Source organism: Oryzias latipes, chromosome 13 (genome assembly GCF_053564925.1).
Source record: "Oryzias latipes strain Hd-rR chromosome 13, Olatipes_Hd-rR_3.1".
In the NCBI taxonomy this organism is placed as follows: domain Eukaryota; kingdom Metazoa; phylum Chordata; class Actinopteri; order Beloniformes; family Adrianichthyidae; genus Oryzias; species Oryzias latipes.
Window position 1 is genome coordinate 11,659,078 of NC_136249.1, and position 20,879 is coordinate 11,679,956.

Consider the following 20,879-nt stretch of genomic DNA (forward strand, 5'->3'; position numbering starts at 1 on the left):
AATCTAAATAAATGTAAATCTCGTGTATCAAAGGCCAGAAAAACTGCTTATTTTCCAACTAAACCAGGATTTGTAGCTTCTTACCATCAAAACAAACAAACCTGTTCCAGGTAATCAGCAGGTAAGGAAAGGTAAAAAATAAAAATAAATAAATAACAAGATGACAGCCCTAGAGACATGGAGTTTAGTGACTGTAGTGTAAATGAAGAAGTGGGTAATTGTTTGGTGGATAAAGATGGTCTAGACTAGGGGTCGGCAACCCAAAATGTTGAAAGAGCCATTTTGGACCAAAAAAAACAAAAAACAAACAAACAAATATGTCTGGAGCCGCAAAATATTAAAAGCCTTATTTAAGCCTTGTAATGAAGGCAACGCATGCAATATGTATCCACATTGGCCTACTATCAAAATGACTAAGTTGCTACAAATAGATTATGAGCATTAACGATTAAATGTTTATTTGCCCTGCAGTGCATTCTGCGGAGAACGACGAGTCACGTGACTTCTCTGTTGTGCAAGTTTAACTTCATAACAATATTAATGAATTATGTGTCATTGCTTTCATAAAATAAAAGAAATATAATAAAGAAATCCGATTTTTTTATGTCATTTTTATTTTGAGGATTCGAACAAAAACAACAAAATGGAACGTGCCCCTCTCTGGGAATTAAACAGAGTGCAATAAATCGCAGCCTGCGTTTATAAAAAATAAAACAACAGCCTCTTGAAAAGGTAAAGTATATAAAATCAAATTAATACAGTTGACTTTGATTTCTGCGCAAATGCCAAGCAAGTCAGTGCAAGGGTAAAACACAGCCACGCATCCTCTTCTCTTCTTCGCTGTACATCTCTGGTAAAGACAGTCAGTTTGCGCTCGAATGACAAAACAGCTTCAAGCATTTGCGGCACCTGGAGACTTTCATTCAGCTCGTTTAGGTGGCTTGTCACAGCTTTTCGAGCCACAGTATCCTCCAGTTGCGGGTAGTTCAGCAGGTCTTTGCTTTTCACGAATGTTTTCACGTGTTCGAAACGAAACAGACGACAAAGTGACACAAAACGTCACCCCTGGACAGTCATCGGACTTTGTTGTGTAGCAGGAGGTCAGAATATTCGCTTTCAACTTCATCAAGCAATGCACGGACCTGACGGTGGTTCATTTACATCAGCCACCTGCCTAGCAGTCCGCTGCCCTGCTGGTAGAAAGGTGTGACGCAGGTTATGACGCAAATCTTCGTTGACAGAAATGTTGAAATTCCATATTTATCTACACATTCTTGTAGGATTGAAAAACGTTAAGAATATTTGTGTCTTCTACAGAAATCATATTAAAACAAAAAATATATTTCTCTCCCCCAGCTTTTTACATTTTCAAACATTTTTGAAAATGCTCCAGGGAGCCACTAAGGTAGCGCTAAAGAGACGCATACGGCTCCTGAGCCGCGGGTTGCTGACCCCCGGTCTAGACAAAAAACCAGCTGGTTTTCTTCTTCTGTTGTAAAATGGCAGTTGCCATACAGCTTTGTGGTTCATTACTGCCACCACACAGTCTGGAGTTTAGATCAGAAATCATTTCATTTTTATTTATTTATCTATTTTGATTTCTTCAACTGTCCTTAGAACCTACACCATTATAAGTAAATTTGTTTTGATTAAAAAGAAAAATCACAATTAACTTAATTATATTTCAGTTTTCTGGCTGGTTTTCTTCTTCAATTGTCTTTTTCATTCCTGGTCTAACTAGTTTAAGGCAATACTGCCTCCAGGTGAGGCAGTATTGCCTCACCTGGCAAACCTGCACTTCCTGTCTATAAAACACAAGCTTACAGAAGTATAAAAGCAATCAAACATCTGCCCAGCATTTTATTCATTATTATTGGTTGGATTAGCAGTAATTAGAGCAAAATCATAGAAACGTACCTGTCAAGTGTCACTTTAAAAACAAATCGGTAAACTAAAACAACTGTAGTTAGATTAAGCAATAATAAAAAATGCAGAAATCATTCTTTAGATTTTTTTTTGTTTTAGAAAAACTAGAGATCTTACCTAATAATAATTTCATACCTAAAGTATTTCAGCTTCTGCACACTTAAAAAAGAAGAATAATCTAAACAGACATATTTTACAGATTTGTGAACGCCTCACTGTATAGTGTGCCAATATGGGCTCATTAGTGAAACTTATTCTTTTAGGTGGAACAAACCCCGGCCTCTAATTCTGCAAAAGGCCAAAGGAAGGCCTCCTGAAAGTCTGTCTGTGTGCAGGAGGCATCCCATGATGACTGCTGCAGCCATAAAATCTTCACTGTATCCTGCTGCTGGCGCCACACCTGCTCTTAAACTCACTGTACACTGAACTTAAACAACATCGTACAAAAATGTTGCTTTAAAACAAACATGTTGCATTTAAATAATTTGTTTAAGATATTTATACATGCGTGTGTGGTCCGTTTTTTTTTCTGAACACATAACCAACCCATCAAGCTCACCCTTGTGTTTATGCTGAGGTTTCAGAGCTGGATTGTACAGAAGGCCAGTTTAAGAAACACATTGTGAGGTTGAAACATTATAGTCCCTGGACCTGGACAGGGGGACACAAAGTGTTGGTTTCTTTCACCATTAAAAAATCTTACAGCAGAAATCTTTGGAAAGGGTCATTTGGACTTAGTTTTTTAAGTTAAACCTCTTGTCCAAAAGACTTCATGGAACCATCCTGAATAAATAAGCCTTCATAGATATCTCACAGCAGGATGTGCCAGCCTTAATCCTTTAGGAAATCTCTCTGAATTTTTTTTTTAGGCGCTGAAAATGTAAAATTCAGAGAGATTTCCAATCAATTGGTTAATCCCATCCATCCATCCATCCATCCATCCATCCATCCATCCATCCATCCATCCATCCATCCATCCATCCATCCATCCACCCATCCATCCATCCATCCATCCATCCATCCATCCATCCATCCATCCATCCATCCATCCATCCATCCATCCATCCATCCATCCATCCATATGGGGATAGGCAAGATGCCCTGACTTCCTTCTTCCTGTTCTTCCTCCAGAAGAATCTGGAGTTGAAGTTAATTCATATTGCTTTCTTTCTTTTGTTAATGTTAAAAGATACAATTTTAGGAATTTTTACAAAATTTTCATAGATACTAACCTAATATATTGTCACCGCAGTCAGTGAGTGAGTGTGTGTGTGTGTGGGGGGGCACGCAAAAAAAAAAAAATCCCGGGGGGGGGGGGGGGGGGACCAAAAGACAATGACATTTTCTCTATTAAAATCAAAATTGGATTTTATGTAAATTATTGAAATACACCCAACAATGCCAAATATGTAGATCAATTCAGTATACAAAATTCTGTCGATCAACTGAATATTTAGAACTTTCCCAACATGCACTCTGACCTCAGTTATTAAGATCTACTTATCTTTTAAAACATTCTTTTTTTGTAGATGGGTCTACAATAATTGATTTTTTTGAGCGGCTGTTCTAATTTATTTTGTAGAAGTTCATGATCTTTTTTTATTTCAAAAACTGTTTCACAAAGAATACAGAAGAGCCCCAAACTACACCTAACAATAAAGTAGAAGCAACTTCTGCAGAAGCCTCATCCGTCAGAAAACAACGTGTGAGTGTGTGTTTGTTTGAGGCCTGGGGGGTAAACACATCAAAAAATTCAGAGCATTTCAAAGAGCCAGAAGGAGCTGTGTTTTTAGAGATAGCTCCTTCACAACAACTGGCTCAAACTCTTGAGTTTTTGAGCTAAAACGTTTTCATTGTGCGTTTAGTGCCATCCATCCAGTGACGAGATGACAACAGATTTAAGGAAGTAAGTTAAGACGTTTTAAAAAAAGTTTGAATGTACTGTTATTTTCTATTTGCGGTTTCACATATTCGCTAGTTATTTCTCCGTCACGTGACTGCTCCGGTTCATCACAAAAACTCAGCTCAAGACGCTTGTATGACACTTGTGCGTCTGAAAGAGGTGCTGCAGGGGAGGATGGGAGCGCAGATGAAGAGCACACCGGTCTTTCGGCTTCCTTGGCGGCTGCTAAGGAATACTTCACAGCCTATTTCCACCACTTTCTGAATTGCTGTTACCAAAGTTTGTATCCCTGCATGGAGAGATGGCATCAGCTGACTCAGAAGCCACCAGCAAATATCCTGAAATGCTGAGGAAGATGATCCTAGAGAATAAATATCATCCGGATAAATAAATGCTGGATGAAACCGGCCTCTTCTAAAAGAAGATGCCCTAGCAAACTTAAGTGATGAAGAAGAGGTACAGAGTGAGATGACACTTCTAATGTGCGTTATAAAGTACGCTACAGTACAGTCAATTGCATTTAAAAAAACAAAACTATTATGAGCAATAATCCAATGTTCTTTAATAAATGTTTCACAAAGCATCAAAAATGTTTTATAAGGATTTTGATGAGTAAGGATTCTCCAGCTCCTCTGGGGGGACCCCGAGGCGTTCCCAGGCCAGCCGAGAGACGTAGTCTCTCCAGTGTGTCCTGGGTCTACCCTGGGGCCTCCACCCAGTGGGACATGCCCGCCCAGGGAGGCGTCCAGGAGGCATCCAGGAGGCATCCAGACTAGATGCCCGAGCCACCTCAACTGACTCCTTTCAATGTGGAGGAGAAGCTGTTCTACTCCGAGCTCTCCGCGGGTGACCTAGCTTTTTACCCTATCTTCAAGGGAGCACCCAGCCCCCCTACGGAAGAAGCTCATTTCAGCCGCTTGTATTCGGGACCTCGTTCTTTCGATCATGACCCAGAGCTTTTTGGCTCAGCTCTCTCTTCACCACAACGGACCGATACAGCAACCGCATAACTACGGACGCTGCCCCGATCCGCCTGTCAATCTCACGCTCCTATCTTCCCTCACTCGTGAACAAGACCCCAAGGTCTTTAAACTCCTCCACCTGGGGTAAGGACACTCCACCCATCGAGAGATGGCAAACTACCTTTCTCCGGTCGATAACCATGGCCAAAGATTTAGCTGTGCGGACCCTCATCCCATACAGTCACCTAAAAGAATAATGGTTTATATTTTTTGTTTTTTTTTAATTGTAAAGGTTTTTTTTTTTGCTTTTGGTTTTTTGGGTTTGAAAGACTTTTTTATTCTGTAAAGCATTTTACATTACTAGGGTATAAAAAGTCCTTTATAAATAAAGTTTGATTTGATTTTTAATGTATTATTTATAACTGAAGTTCTACTCAGAAAGACAAATACCCTTTTTGCTAAATTTGTCGGACCAAAGAAAAACAAAGAACAGATGCTGATATATGGAAAAGTACTTTGTCATATTAATAATTATTTTAATTGAATAATTTGTAAGGCCTTTTAACTTACATTTAGACATTTTAAGCATTCGGGACCACCTGTAGACATTCAATGAAATCTTTTTTGCTCATTAATTACTTTTTTTTTGTTTATTTGCACTTTCTGCATCGCCGAATAGTAAAAAGTGTAACAAAATTTGCTAAAACCAATGCTAACACATGACTAACATTTTCTGCAAGTTTAACGTCAGCTAGCAACAATTAAACAGAATTTTACCCATAATGGACTTATTTGGAAATCTTTTAAGGTAAATTAAAAAAATGTTTTTCACTAAAATGCTCCACTGTTTGAGTGACTGACTACAAGTTGTGTAATCTGCGACTGTCTCTGGGGCAACAAAACTGGAGGAACATGTGCGACTGCCCCCTACCTTCAAGCACACTGACCGCGATGGCCTCAGTGTGTTCAGCCAGCAGATCCGCCTTGGCGATGGCAGCAAGGGAGAGATAGCTGGACATGTTCCTGCTCAGCTCTCGGTTGCCCCTCTGCAGGAAGCGTACCGCCACCGGAACAGCCAGCACCATGACCGAGGGACTGCTGTAGTTCTGAGGAAACATCAGAGGGCAGGTGATGACACGCATTGGAAAAAGCACATCTTTCAAGGTATATCAGACATATGGGTGATTTTTGTACTATCCACAGATGAAAAGGCACACATCAGGAATGCAGCATTAAAGTTTTTGCATCACACTAACATTTACTTTCATGCTAATTGTTATTCATCCTGTATCTGCACATAGAAAAAGCTAAATGGAAGGAACAATAACCATCCAAAACTTTTTCTGAATGAAAGCTGATTTAGTGAGCTGCACACTTAAAACAGATGAGTAAATTGTTGTTGATAGTGATTAATTTGAGTTTTTACTTTCCATTTCTTTAGAAATGTGCATGTTTCATTTAAATGAAACAAGTTTTTAAAATAGTTTCAAACTAAGAATCTGTGATTAGACAATCTGCACCAATAGATAGAAAAATTGCTAGAAAGCAGGTCAAGTATGGACAGCCCATATTTATGATATAGGACGGTAAAACTCATCAGGCCAAACACCATAACTGTTACAGCAAAAAGACATTTATCTAAAACTTTATGTAACTTTAGTGGTCTTCAGATTGATGTTGCAGGCATTTTTCCCTTCAGTGTAGCAAAAATAGGGAACAGAAAGGAGTGGAAGCTGTAGGGAGGTGGAACACATGCACATATTGGTTCTCAGAGGGATTTTGGAAGAGGTAAAAGAATGGGATTTGAGAGGCAATTGCACCCTCTACAGGACAACTTGATAACAGTCAAAGCTGTCTCTTTCAAATACCAAAAAAATCTTGTTCTATCAGTTGTTTTCAAAAACAGGCTGTGCTGTGCCTGTCCTCTGTCAGCCTGATCTTTTACCTATAATATACTGAATATCTGTTTAATTGTTTTTCAGTTTTGATTTAGAAAGGAACAAAATTGTAAAGACAGTAAAGACGGCAAAAAATTGTAGAATTCTGCTGTGAATCTTTCCATGTGCATGGATGTACAGATTCTTCCTTCCCATATCTCCCACTTTTACACTTTCTTCCCAAATGTCAGACTCAACACATTTCGAAAATGTCTACTTGGTGAAAAAAAACACAGTGAGTCAAGAATTTCAGTCATTGGATAAGAGTGCATGAAAAACAAGTAACAGAATAAAAAAATAATCTGTTGTCCCGTTTTAATGAACTAGTCCAATGACCATGGACCTCATTTATTGACCTTAACTGGAGATGTCTGGAGAACAGCTGAGGTGGGAGAGTATCCATAGGACAACAATCAGTCATATACTATACTCAATAATAATAATTTTATTCTATTTATCCCACAATGGGAAAATTCTTTCTCTGCATTTGACCCATCCCCTGGGGGGAGCGGTGAGCTGCAGACTAGCCGCGCTTGGGGGGGCGACTCTGGCTGGGGAGAGCAAGGATTCGATCCGCCAACCCTCTGGTTGTTGGACAACCTGCTCTACCCCCTGAGCTAAACTGCCTACTTCTCTGGCCTTTTTGGAAGAGTGGCAAGAAGAAAGCCATTTCTTAAAGATATTCATAAAAAGTGTCGTTTAAAGTTTGCCACAAGCCACCTGGGCGACACACCAAACATGTGGAAGAAGGTGCTCTGGTCAGATGAAACCAAAACTGAACTTTTTGGCTACAACACAAAACAATATGTTCGGCGTAAAAGCAACACAGCTCATCACCCAGAACACACCATCCCCACTGTCAAACATGGTGGTGGCAGCATCATGGTTTTCTTCAGCGCGAACAGGGAGGATGTTTAGAATTGATGGGAAGATGGATGGAGCCAAATACAGGACCATTCTGGAAGAAAACCTGATGGAGTCTGCAAAAGATCTGAGACTGGGACTGAGATTTGTCTTCCAACAAGACAATGATCCAAAACATAAAGCAGAATCTACAATGTTCACAAACACATCCAGGTGTTAGAATGGCCTAGTCAAAGTCCAGACCTGAATCAAATCAACAATCTGTGGAAAGAACTGAAAACTGCTGTTCACAAACGCTCTCCATCCAACCTCACTGAGCTCCAGCTGTTTTGCGGGGAGAAATGAGCAAAAGTTTCAGTCTCTTACAGCTGTAATCACAGCAAAAGGCGCCGCTACAAAGTATTAACTTAAGGGGGCTGAATACAATTGCACGCCTACATTTCAGTTTTTTAGTTGTTAAAAAGTTTGAAATATCCAATAAATTTCGTTCCACTTCATGATTGTGTCCCACTTGTTGTAGATTCTTCACAACAAATTACAGATTTATATCTTTATGTTTACAGCCTGAAATGTGGCAAAAGGTTGAAAAGTTCAAGGGGGCCGAATACTTTTGCAAGGCCTTGTTATGTATATGTATCTGTATAGGTATATGGATATGTATATATATATATGTTTCCTTGTGTTTTTCAATTGTCTGTCTGCTCAGTTGTCCTCCTCTGTTAAATTTAAAGCTTCATTTTATTTTTGTTACTTTGACCTCTTTAAGGGCTTATTTTGGTTAGTCTAGATGTTTTTCGAAAAATAAATTATATAATATTTTTTATGAAATTTTTGATGTCCTTGCCTTACACTGCATGGGCAACCACATTAGCTGTTTGATGCATTGATTAATTCACATGAAATGTTCTCCCTTTTTAACCACAGCCAAGTTATTGAGTGATTGTTTAACTTGCATAACTTGACTGCATAGTTTTCTATTATGCAACTGATTCTCTAGCTATATTTTCTCTAGGCGGCGTCCAATTATACTTTTCCTTTTTCTATCCATAGAGTAAATAAAACTTTTCTTTTTTTCTTACCCAAAACCTCTTGATAAATAAAAAAGTGACGGAAGAAAAGAAAGTTAAAAGAGATTAGTTGTAAAGGAAATGAGAAGATAAAAAATGATGGTGCTCAATCAAAATCTGGTCTTAATAATGCATATGTAGATGGAGGTATTGGTGCATGTAAATATGTGAGTAACAGAAGGAGTAGCTTCTTTAGAGTGATATTGCATTTCTGTTTCCCTAGAAGCAGACGAAGAGAGAGGTCAAAGGTGAAGAAGGCGTCCCTCAGCTTTTAAGCCAATTAGCTTTACAGGGCTCATGGGGTAAGAAAGCAATTATTCAATGTACCTGTTATAATCCATCAGAAAGAAATACAACATAAGATATCAGTGTGATTGTGCAGTAACTTTAAACTCTTCTGCTTCTCTAAATATGTTGAAATTTCACCTTTTCTCTTTTGTTGTTGTTTTTTTGTAGTTGCACAACACTGATTGCTCTCTTTTCATTTCCAATCTCCTATATATTAACTTTTTTAATCTAAAGTACAGAGCAAGAAGTGGTTGTCTCTTATTTATTACCTCCAAAAAACCTTTTTGTTTTTATTTATCCTTTTGTCAGTGCTGCAAATAATTTGATCAGTTCTGTAATATAGTAATAACATACTTTAAATATGAACAATTAATCAATTTGTTTAGATCAAAAAACTTAATGCAATTAGAAAAATAGGAAAAAAAGACCTCAGGTACAGAACAGTTAGGATCTTGATTCACTTTTTGGGATACAGTAACATCATTAAAAACTAATTTTAGAAAAGGTTAAACTATTTATAAAACACTGCTTCACCTGGAATTATTTAACAATAATGTAAGTGAATCAATTCAAACCAACTTGAGGTCTTCTTTACATCTGTGACCAGATGTACCTGATCCAAAAGGTGAGCAGTGTGGAGCAGACTTACTGTAAAAGGAGTATAAAATACTTTGCAAAATATTAACACAACTGTGCAAACAATAAGCTGCTAAATTTATAAAGAATAAATTAGCATGAGTAAAGGACAAGGATTTTAGAAGCCTGGCAGACACTTGAAATGACATATTGTCTCATCAGTCGACCTCAAAGATAGACATCTGGATGTGGCGTTCTAAACCTGTAGGGACTCGCCACGAGCAGCTTTACTTTACATCCCACCAAACATTTAGTATGTTAAAATAGAGGATAGGCTAAACTCTCCCTAGACTGTTCAAAGACCTACTCCAACTAGAATTGTGTTATTAGTATTTTTAACATGTTTTTATAGCACATTTCCCATGATGGGGAACAAATATAAAGAAAATTAAAATTAAAACTGCATTTCTGAGTATATTATTTCATTGTGAATCAGGAGCAGATGAAAGAATGCCGCTGGAAAAAGCTTGAAGTTGCTACGTACAAACTACAATTAGTGGGCCACAAGCTCCCAATTCTGATGCCTCCACTGTCAGACAAATAGATTCATGTACGTCTCTGTTTTCCTCATCTGAGCTGACATCTGGATTTAAAGTGCTCCAATATTGCTCAGCATTTTTGTTGCAACTCTAATGTTAGCTTGGGGTGGGGAGGGGCTTGCTCCTCCACCAACAGCCCTGCCCACATCTATAATTTCTAATGAACTACTGCCGCTCTACAGAAACCATGTCCTAGAAAACGACAGATTTTTTGATTTTAGCTTAAAACAAAAGCCTTGTGACTTCTGAGAAACTCTTTTGGACATCTTACATCTTCTTGCTTTTTAATTTCATCTACAATCAAATTTCTCTTATCAGCTGCAGACGCTCTGTTCCATGACAGCTGATATGGGTTTAAACCAAAGCCAAAAGCATCCCTGCTGCCCCTCTCCAACAACATCTCTCTGGATTTTTTTTCCTGCAGACATTAGGAGCTGCGGTCACCACAACGTTATCACTGGACTGTGATAAAGTCATCTTCAGTCTCTCCTTGAAACATTCAAACTCCACCGTTAGCCCCTCTCAACATTCTGTGGCTGATGGTACAAAGAAAATTAAGCCAGTCATAAACCAAGCCTCTCTTTGTCTGCACCCACCCTACAGCTCTATAAACACAGGTTTCTCAGCCAGAAACAATTTACTTTTTTTTCTCATCACACAGTTCCATTAAACATATTTGAGCCGACGGCCCTATGACGTGTCACCATCAGCTGTTTGTGATGAATGTGGCCAGCCAAACAAATCGTTCAGATCTACCCAGGACACCAGATCTTCCTCAGTCTGGTCCGAGGAGAAAAGTTTTCCAAGTGAGTGAGGATGTGGTTTTCTATAGCTTCTTTCGAGGGTAAACCTGTTTCTGTTCCTGTTACTTTGTTGACCCAGTTCATGATGTGATTACTTTGCAGTTATTTGAAATTGCTGACTTGAAGTTCTATTTTTTTTCTTTTTTTGCTAGTATTCCTGTTCTCACCTTCTCACAATCTGTTGTGCTCCCCTTTCTCATGTTAAAGACCTGCTCAAATGAAAATGGTGTTGTTTTTTTTATCATATTCTTGTGATATTTTTCTCATGATGGAGGATATAGAAAGAAAATTAAGCTTAAAATTGTATTTCTGAATATTTCTTTATTCAAATCGTTGTGAATCAGAAGAAGAAGAAGAAAAAATGCTACTATGGCAGGCTCTGATGCATCCACTTGCAGACAAATAGATCCATGTCTTTCTTGTCGTACAGTGTACGTCTTTGTGTCTCTGTACGGCTGGATAGCTGCAACAATGCTCAATATTTTAGTTGCACCGTTAAAGTTTAGGGTTGTGAGGGGATATAATCTTGTGGGAGAGAGTGTAAACAGAGGGGTGTTGGGAATTTCTAATGAACTACTGCTGCTCTGCAGAAACTATGTTCTAGAGAAATCACACTTGACAATGACTTTTATGTAGGCTAAAACTGCATAATCATGATTAGAACACCACTGAAAACGCTTTAAAAATAGATCAAAAGATGATTGGAGTGGGATTTTAAGCATATGTACTATTTTTAATTAACATTTCATTCATGTCCTTTTTCTATTTTGTCTTTAGGATGAACCAATTTATTGAGTTTTATGTGACGTTTAGTTGCTGAGTTCATGTTAATGGTTCTTTGTATTGGTTCTGTTATTATCAGAATGTATAGAGCAATTATATTGTCTTTGTAGCTGTTCTCCCCCTTCTTCTTGTGTTTCATGTTTTTTTCTTTGGTTCTTTATCTTTAATTTTCCACCTTTTGTTCTGCTTTATTTATTGCCCATCCGGTAGCATTCTAGTGTACCATGGTGCTGTCCCCTTATCCGTGAAGATGCTGGTCTGTTCGTACAGAGTTCTAACAGCAGCTTGTTTTGACAACCATAGCAGGTGCTGGTCTTGGGCTATGTCCAAACTCACTCACTACTCTTGGTTAGTGAACTCGATAGTCTGTTTGCCATGTTATTGGACGGTCTGAATCTACAATTTTAAAATCCAGTGCCCTGAAATCTCACAGAAGTCTCTGCAAATAACCTGGGGTGCATCTATGCCCAAGAGATTGGAAGATAGAGACCGCAATGCATTGGGTTTGAACAATTTTTCATTTGAAAGATGGCAGAAAGCATGTGTCCAAATTGCATTAAAATCCAGGGCAATAGTCCCACATTATACTGTCTTTTGGGGGTTAGGGAGTTAATTCAGACATAACTTTAGTCTGTGGGTTTCCCACATACTATTATTCTTATCCTGTTGTGTTGGACCTTCATGTACATGTTCATCCGTTTGGTGCTATTAGTATAGCTACCTTTTTTTAAGCCTAAAATAGGTGGATTTTCAACAAACCTCATAAAGAGGACAGGCCTATCACAAACAGCTGATAGTGATGGTGAAACATGTCAAAGTAAACCACCTCTTTGATGCCTGACAAAAGGAAAAATTATGTTACCGTATTTTCCAGACTATAAGCCGCTACTTTTGTCACCAACTTTCAACCCTATGGCTTATTCAATAAAGCAGCTATTTTATGCTTTTATTTATCGGCCACCAGGAGCGCTCCAGCAACCTCAGAGTGGAGTCTGCCTCCATAATTCTATGTCCAGCAACAAGCACGATTGCTTTGACACACACTCAAGCTGCCAAACAGCATGGACCTAGCTTCAGCTCTTAGACACTTCAGTCATGGTGCAAAAAAAGAAACACCCATGCTCAGCCGCATCCCACAATCCTTTGGTGCCATTAGACCCAACGTGCATGTGACCGCCACTACAATATGTCGCAGTTTTCAAGTTAAAAGCAATCGTTAAAAGCAGTGTAAAAAAATCCACCATCACCAACTGGACTGGAAAAGCCAGTCTGCTTCGTGCCAGAAGTTTCCTTCACTGTTGTGGGAGGAAATACACCCCCGAAATACACGCACAGAGCGCGTGCTTATAAGTCATTGCTGCTCTCTTTTACTGGTATGTTTTTTAACCAGCCCGGTTATTTCCACATTGCTGCCGTGTTACAGGCGGAAGGAGGGGAGAGCTGCTCTTGCGTTCCGCTGCAGCTCCCTGCTTCTTCTTAAACACGCACGCAGTTTCAGCACATATACAGTGAGGTCAATAAGTATTTGATCACCCTGTGATTTAGCAAGTTCTCCAACTTAGAAAACATGGAGGGGTCTAAATTTTTAATCATAGGTGCATTTCCACAGTGAGAGACAGGATCTGAAGAAACATTCAGAAATCACGTTGTACGATTTTTTTAAATAATTTATTTGTGTTTTACTGTGACAAATAAGTATTTGATCACTTGAGTTAAACAACTTTAATATTTGGTACAGAAGCCTTTGTTAACAATTACAGAGGTCAAACGGTTCCTGTAGTACTTCACTAGGTTTCTACACACTGCAGCAGGGATCTTGGCCCACTCCTCTATACAGATCTTCTCTAGTTCTGCCAGGGTTCGCTGAGCAACACAGAGTTTCAGCTCCCTCCAAAGATTCTCTATTGGATTTAGGTCTGGCTAGGCCACTCCAGAACCTTGATATGCTTACGGAGCCACTCCTTGGTTTTCTTGGCTGTGTGCTTCGGGTCATTGTCATGCTGAAAGACCCAGCCACGACCCATCTTCAACGCTCTGACTGAAGTAAGGAGGTTTTTCACAACACAGAGTCCTGTCATCCTCTCCTTAATACAGTGCAGTCGTCCTGTTCCCTGTGAAAAATACACCCCCAGAGCATGATACTTCCACCCCCGTGCTTCAGTGTAGGTATGGTGTTCTTGGGATGATGCTTCTCCTTCTTCCTCCTCGAAACACGCCGAATGGAGTTAAGACCAAAAAGTTCTATTTTGGTCTCATCTGACCTCAAGACTTTCTCCCATGACTCCTCTGGATCATCAAGATGGTCATTGGCAAACTTCGGACGGGCCTTGACATGGGCTGACTTCAGCAGGGGAACCTTCTGTGCGATACATGGTTTTAAACCATGACGTTTTAATGTATTACTTATTGTAGCCTTGGAAACGGTGGTCCCAGCTCTCTTCAGGTCATTGACCAGCTCCTCCCATGTAGTCCTGGGCTGATTCTTCACCTTCCTTAGCATCATCGATACCCCACGAGGTGAGATCTTGAAAGGGGCCCCAGTCCGAGGGACATTGACAGTCATCATTAGCCTCTTCCATTTTCTGACAATTGCTCCAACAGTTGTTCTTTTCTCACCAAGCTGCTTGGCAATTGCCCCGTAGCCACTTCCAGGTCTACAATTTTGTCTCTTGTTTCTTTTGAAAGCTCTTTGGTTTTGCACATGTTGGTAGTTAGACTTCTGACTGATTGTGGGGTGCACAGGTGCCTTTATGCAAGCTAACCACCTCAAACAGGTGCAACTAATTTAGAATCATGAGCAGAGTGGAGTTGGACTATTTAAAAGCATAACAACATGTCTTTGTTGGTCGGAAATCTATCTGATAATCAAGTGATCAAATATACAAATAAATTGTTTAAAAAAATTGTACAACGTGATTTCTGAATGTTTCTTCAGATCCTGTCTCTCACTGTGGAAATGCACCTATGATTAAAATTTTAGACCCCTCCATGTTTTCTTAGTGGTAGAACTTGCTAAATCACAGGGTGATCAAATACTTATTGACCTCACTGTACATCCTCAATCTACAACACAGTGTGGCGAACCGGGGGGTTAGCCCCGCCTTAAACCCCTAAGACTCATGGGAAGTGGGGAATCTGAGTGTGAATTTCCACACCATAAGTGAGGGAGCTGGTTGCTGAAGTGAGGTCCATGCTGTTTGGCAGATGTGGGTGTGTTCAGATAACAAGGCTTAACCTCTCTCTCTGAGACCACGTTGTCTCAGTGATGTGCCTGTTGAACAGCAGCAGCTTGTAAACAATTGTGGCTTGTGAATGTATAAAGTGGTTAATCTTGATAGAATTGGGTGGGTGCGGCTTGTAATCAGGTGCGCTCTATAGCCTGGCAATTACGGTATGTGTGGACGTAGACAACAAAAAGAACTTAATTTCTCTTCAAAGCGAGAGCATAACAAAGTAGTTCTTGATGACTAGCACTAGGATATTGGACAAAGTCATACTGTTAGTGTTCGTTAAGAACTGTGTGTTACGATGACCATGTGTTGACAGCAATAAGCTTCAAGCATGTGTGGGACTTTGTTTAAGATACCTGCAGTATACAGCTGGTGATGTCAGAGGCTATCTTTGCATGCGGCGTGTCCTCTGTGTTTTCTCCTTGAGGGGTGAGGTTATGCTCCAAACACGACTCCCACAGTCCCACCAGAGCAGTGCTGTGTCGCTCCACAGAGCCTGTCTCCCTGATGGCTGTTGTGATGCGAGTTATGCAAATCTCCACCACAGCTTGGTCATTGTCATTGGTCAGGTAGTCCTGTCAGCATACAGGCAGCAATAGAATGCAAACTTAGGGACACAATGACAATCTAGGGACAAAAAACAGTAAATATGCATCAAAACATACATTATTCATCACTGCTGTAATTTACTTTGCATGTCTTGGGTCATTTTCAAGTTTGTATCAGTTTCAGTAAATATGCATGATAAATATGCATGCTGACCGGTGAGCAGGAGATGTTCTTTATCTGGTCCAGAGCTTGAGACAGGCAATCCTCAATGTCAGAGTCCTCTAGAGAGAACAGATCTCCTGCTCTGGACAGATCCCTCTGGTTCAGCACCTGGCTGAACAGCTGGTGCATCTTGATCCAGGTTCAGAGTCCTCTCAGTCAAGCTGATATTGAGTCATTTATGTCCCACTGGGGAGAGCAAATAGCAGTTTGATCAGAAAAACTCTTACATCATAACAGCGCATTCTTAACACAAACAATTAAAAAATGTTAGATTCTTCACATTTTGATCACAAATGAAAAAGTGTCATCCAATCATTCATTTTAAAGCGCTTTAACGTCAAAAATACATGCAATGTTAGAAACAGGTAACATAAATCCTGGGGTCAATCCCGCAAACTGGGAAAAAATCCTGATTCATCAAATACAAGAAGTCTTGGATCAGATGGGCTGGATGTAAAAGTTCTGTTCAGTCTTTTCTTTAACAGAACCTTTTCTGAGGAAGTCTTTCAACAGCAGCTCCAAGAAAGAAAAGCCAAACCCTACATGAATTTAAATAATAATATAGATTTGTTCATTATAGATATCATTTGGTGCTAATAAAAATAATCTTTACTAGATAAAAAATAAATACATTTCCTGGTTTTTGCAAAATATAACTTAAAACAAATATAAGTAAAAATGCAATTTTATAACAAAATTAGGCAAATTTATTTTATAATTAAACTTCCAAACATCTATTGTAATTTAGTTGGTAAGTTAAAAGCACAGCAATAAGGAAAAATTATGACAACAGGATTCAGACTTTTCTTTTCCTACATATAACAAGTGCAACACAAATTGAGGGATGAAGTAAAGAGAGGCATGATATTAGTTTTCTGAAGTAGATACACTCTAAAAGTCTGTGCATCTTTCTCACTAAGTGCCTGAAACATAATAAATGTGTTTTTGTGGACTGAAAGTCCTTAAAAATAGCAGAAACTCATTCAAATGCTTAGCTCTACTCCTTCCTGCTTATTTTTTACAGCAGTTTGAAGTGTAAGTTAATATGTGGTGACAAGATCTAAATGAACTATTGATTATTTGTCACAAAACTACACACCTACAGAAATACACACATTCACCTCCGTAAAAGAGTGTTTCTTTAATAAGGCTGTCCTTTTCCATTTGATAAGCATTTATTTCCACACATAATTTTACGAGACCATCATATCTTTAATTAAAAAGGAGTTAACAATCATTTATTCTTAAGGGCATTGTAAATAAGTACAGTAACTTTGTAGGCCCTGTGTCAAACATTTACATATGTCAGCTTCAATTAAATACTACAATGTTGGCAGCAAATTGGCTATCAGAGAGGAGAGCAACCTCCCACTTATAGATAGAAACACAAAAAATACATGCAATTTAATGCACTGATTGCTGAAGTTGACCTTTTTAGGTTTGTTCTCCTTGAAGCATGCAGGCCCCCTGACAGCAGGCTTTGCAATCAATTGGGATCACAGACATTGGCAGCTAATACATTTAACTGTGTCATTGTGTGTTTTCCTGTACACACTTTTTGGATGAGGCTTCACCTCATCCTAATAGTACTTCCCTAAAATAGACACTGTAGGGGGGAAAAAAGCATCAAGAGGAAGCACAAATTAGAGCATTTGGGAGACTTTTGTCGCCCAACCCAAGACGGTGAGGAGCATGCAATCCAAACTGTTGCCAGGCCAAGCTGGGCCTATAGAACCAAAGCATAAAGACAAAGAGAAAGAGGATTTATCTCTCACGCAGAGACATGCCAGAACACACGTATTGTCCCTTTTGTGAAGAGAAACAATGAAACTCTCTTTTCATTGTGCAATAAAACACTGGCACATCTATCAAACTTTAGTGCCCCCATTTTTCATGAGTGAAAGTTGGTACCATCCTCTTATTGTGCGTTGTGTGTAAAAACATCAGACAATATTTGATGGTGGTGAGTCTTAGTGTTAGGAAAATACAGTTAGTCACATGCACCCATCACATGCACCCATATGGGCTCTGCGGGTTTTTGGGTTATCCGGGCCTGAGGAAGATCATAGACCAATAGCAGCCGGCTCTTAAGGGGAGCGTAGGTGTGTCTCGCGGTTCCCTTCAAGCTCGTCCAGTCACCATAAGGGACATCATAGACATGGACTATTTAGGTGTTGTGTGTGTGCTAAGCATTCATAAGGCTAAGATGTACGCACTTATGAAGTACAAGCGATGCTGTCTTACGGTGCCCTTGCGCCACACTCTAGATAGTAAGGAAGGCTGCATGCATGGGGTGTGCATGTGATACGTAAGCACTTGATAAAAAACTACCCTCTGGTTCTCTTATTTCCTCATTTTTAAAAGTCAGGCTGCAAGCACCAATCAGGCAACAGGCACACATGAGGCCCGTACTTATCACTTGAACAGCACTAATGGGCCCCTTAGCTTTCAGGGGGTTCAAAGAATGAAATATAAGAAAGAAAAAAAAAACGTAGAAAAAATGTGGATGAACATGTTCGCTCTAGGGGGGCACTGAACGGGCAATGAACTTGCTACCTGCTTGCAACCTACAGGTTTGCCCATTTTTATGGGGTACGGAATCGGTCAACAAGAAACATATTCATATTCATATTCATATTCATAAACATATTCATCAAGAATCTGTCTTTGTGTTGAATACAAAATTTCCCCGGTTAACAAACTGTCAAAAATACGTCACATATGCATCGAGTCCCGAAACAGATTGTTTGAATTTGCTCATGCGTATTGAAGTTCATCTTTTTAACTAAAAAAAAGTACTTAACAGAATATTATTTATCCCATCAAGGGGAAATTATCTTGTTATCATTGCTCTGTTGAAAATTGAATAAAACAGCTTTATACAGATACAGTGATTTCTGGCAACATTTTGTCACTGCCAGGCGTCAACAGCTTATCGAGTAAACAATGTACCAGCGGATCGTTTCAGACTCAGAAGCGTGGAAAACTGCTCAGAAAGCGGTAGCAGAAATGCCATTAGGTGTAAAAAAGGTGCATGTCTGTCAAAATTGGTTGACATTAAGAGGATGATGAAAAAAGGTGCATTGCAACAACAAAAAACTAAAAATATAGAAAAATACTCTATATAATGTGCTCATAAGCAAGAAACAAAAAAGGAAAAACTTTCGATTTGCCTATACTAAGCCTAAAATACTGAATTGAACATAACATGTTTGATACTTTCAAAGTAAACATATGCAAACGTGTGTACTAGGGATGCAACGATTCGGTGCAACACGAGAATTGTGGCGTCCCCATTTTCAGGACACGGGTTGGGCAGACTAGATTCCAGTCAAAGTGCACCTCCCCCTGTGGCAAAATCCGAAATCCTATAGGTGTTGTTGAGATTACCCATCCAGTTTATATATGTCTATAACTCAGTGCTGAATGTCTCCTCGTTTGCTTTGACACCAGCAAAAACAGTCATGTTCCCTACATATATGTACCATGTTCCATATCACCTGTAGGGATAAGTAATTCAATCAGATGATCCAAAAAGATTTTCTTGTCTGTGTCTGCCTGTGAAAAGTACAGAAAACCTGCTGAGCTTGCTTCATTCCGCCCCACAGTTCCACAAAGAGTCAAGCTGAAAATCCCTGTCTGCGACGGTCGGTATGTCAGCATACCTGAGTCACTGAGAAGGTGTGCATTAGTGCGCTTGCACAAAAGCGAAGGGAAAAGAAACGGAGTCTGAGGAATTTCAGTTCTTAAACAATCAGCAAGCTACTATTAATCACCCAACTACGGCTCAGCGAGCACAGGAATGCAGCCTTTAAAGGAGCACACACTTGTAATCACTCTTGACACTCTATAAGAAGAAGAAGAAGACGTTTTTATTAACAGACTTAAGGTCCATTTGCCTCAAGAAACACAAAACAAACAAAAAAACTTAATTCTATAAAAATAAAAGCATTGATGATAGTACAAGGATAAAATAAAAGATGAAAAAAGGCGAGCATACCAAAACCTCCAAATAGAGGACTGAGTGTTGTACCTTACATTGATGAGAGTTAAAAAGATGATAGAAGACTTCACACTGACTTCAGTTTTAGATTAACACTTTCCAACAGAACTGTTATAATAATGAAAGAAGGCTTAAACCCTGAATATTACGTTTCTCTCCTAACATGATTAATGTGTTAACAGTATATATCTAAATGCATAAATCCCATCCATAAAGGATTTCTGCTCCTTAGTGTCTCGTTTTTGTGTTTCATGTCAACACTTCCAGTGAATTCAGCTGAAGGTGACCCCACAGGAGACACCTACCGTCTGCTGTAAATGGACCACTGAGAGAGAGAGGTGACATGTAGGGGGGGGGGTCATGCTAGGGAGGCCAGTGGGAGGGTTACAGGTCATGGGGGACAATCGGGACCGAAGGGCTCCTGTCCTCCCTCGCCATCCCTCCGCCTTTGGTCAGCACGCTGGGAGAGGTGCAGGAAAACACTGACTCTTTTGTACGAGCCGTAAGGACAGAGCAACCCTTCCCTTCTCCCGCCCCCTCGCCCTGCTCACTGGGCTCTGTCTTTCTGTGTAATGTGCACCTGCTCAGCCTGCACAAAGTCTCACACACACACATTCACACAAGAAAAGGAGCTGAATGAAAGAGACACTCAGAGCAGAAGAAAAATGCCCACATTCCTCAGTTTTTTTCTCAGAAGTTGTCTTGAAAAAGTCTGTCCTACTTAGCACACTAGTGGGATCCTGTGGATGAAATGAGCTTTCCGAGCTTTTATTTTTTAGCTTTTGTATAAGTTATAACCTGCAATACAGAACAAGAACAGAATACCAATTAAACCAAGTTTAACTAAGATCTGATTTTGAGCTTTACAAACAAATAATCAGGAGCTACATCAAGAAAAACGACTTAAACAGAGCCTGGAAGTGGAAAACTGTTAAGAGCGCTCAGCTGTCTGCTCCTTCCAAGTTAAATATTTTGTCCTGAAATATCCTCCTGCCGCCACGAGAATCGGAAACCACTTTGCGTTTAAAGTCTGGCTAAGTTGGCAGTTATTCTATAACTGGGCCGATCAGTTATGCAACTGATGCCTTGAATTTCATGAATAAGTAAGATGAATAAGCTACCAAGCAGAGTTTCCCTGAAGATGTTTGTGGAAATAGATTCACACAC

The 20,879-nt window shown here is 39.5% G+C and overlaps 1 protein-coding gene across 2 annotated transcripts in view; it reads right to left on the reverse strand.

Moving 5' to 3' along the window:
• veph1 (ventricular zone expressed PH domain-containing 1) overlaps window positions 1-20,879 on the reverse strand; it is a 76,150-nt gene that overhangs the window by 53,072 nt on the left and 2,199 nt on the right. Inside the window, exons 2-4 of one of the 2 annotated variants that reach the window (XM_023961681.2) lie at window positions 15,701-15,895; window positions 15,295-15,513; window positions 5,723-5,897 (exon numbers count right to left, since the gene is read on the reverse strand). In XM_023961681.2, coding sequence (XP_023817449.1) covers window positions 5,723-5,897; window positions 15,295-15,513; window positions 15,701-15,838 — 532 coding nt within the window. In that variant the 5' untranslated portion in view covers window positions 15,839-15,895. Of the gene's footprint in view, window positions 1-5,722; window positions 5,898-15,294; window positions 15,566-15,700; window positions 15,896-20,879 lie in introns of both variants that reach the window. The other variant, XM_020708427.2, reaches the window with a different exon arrangement.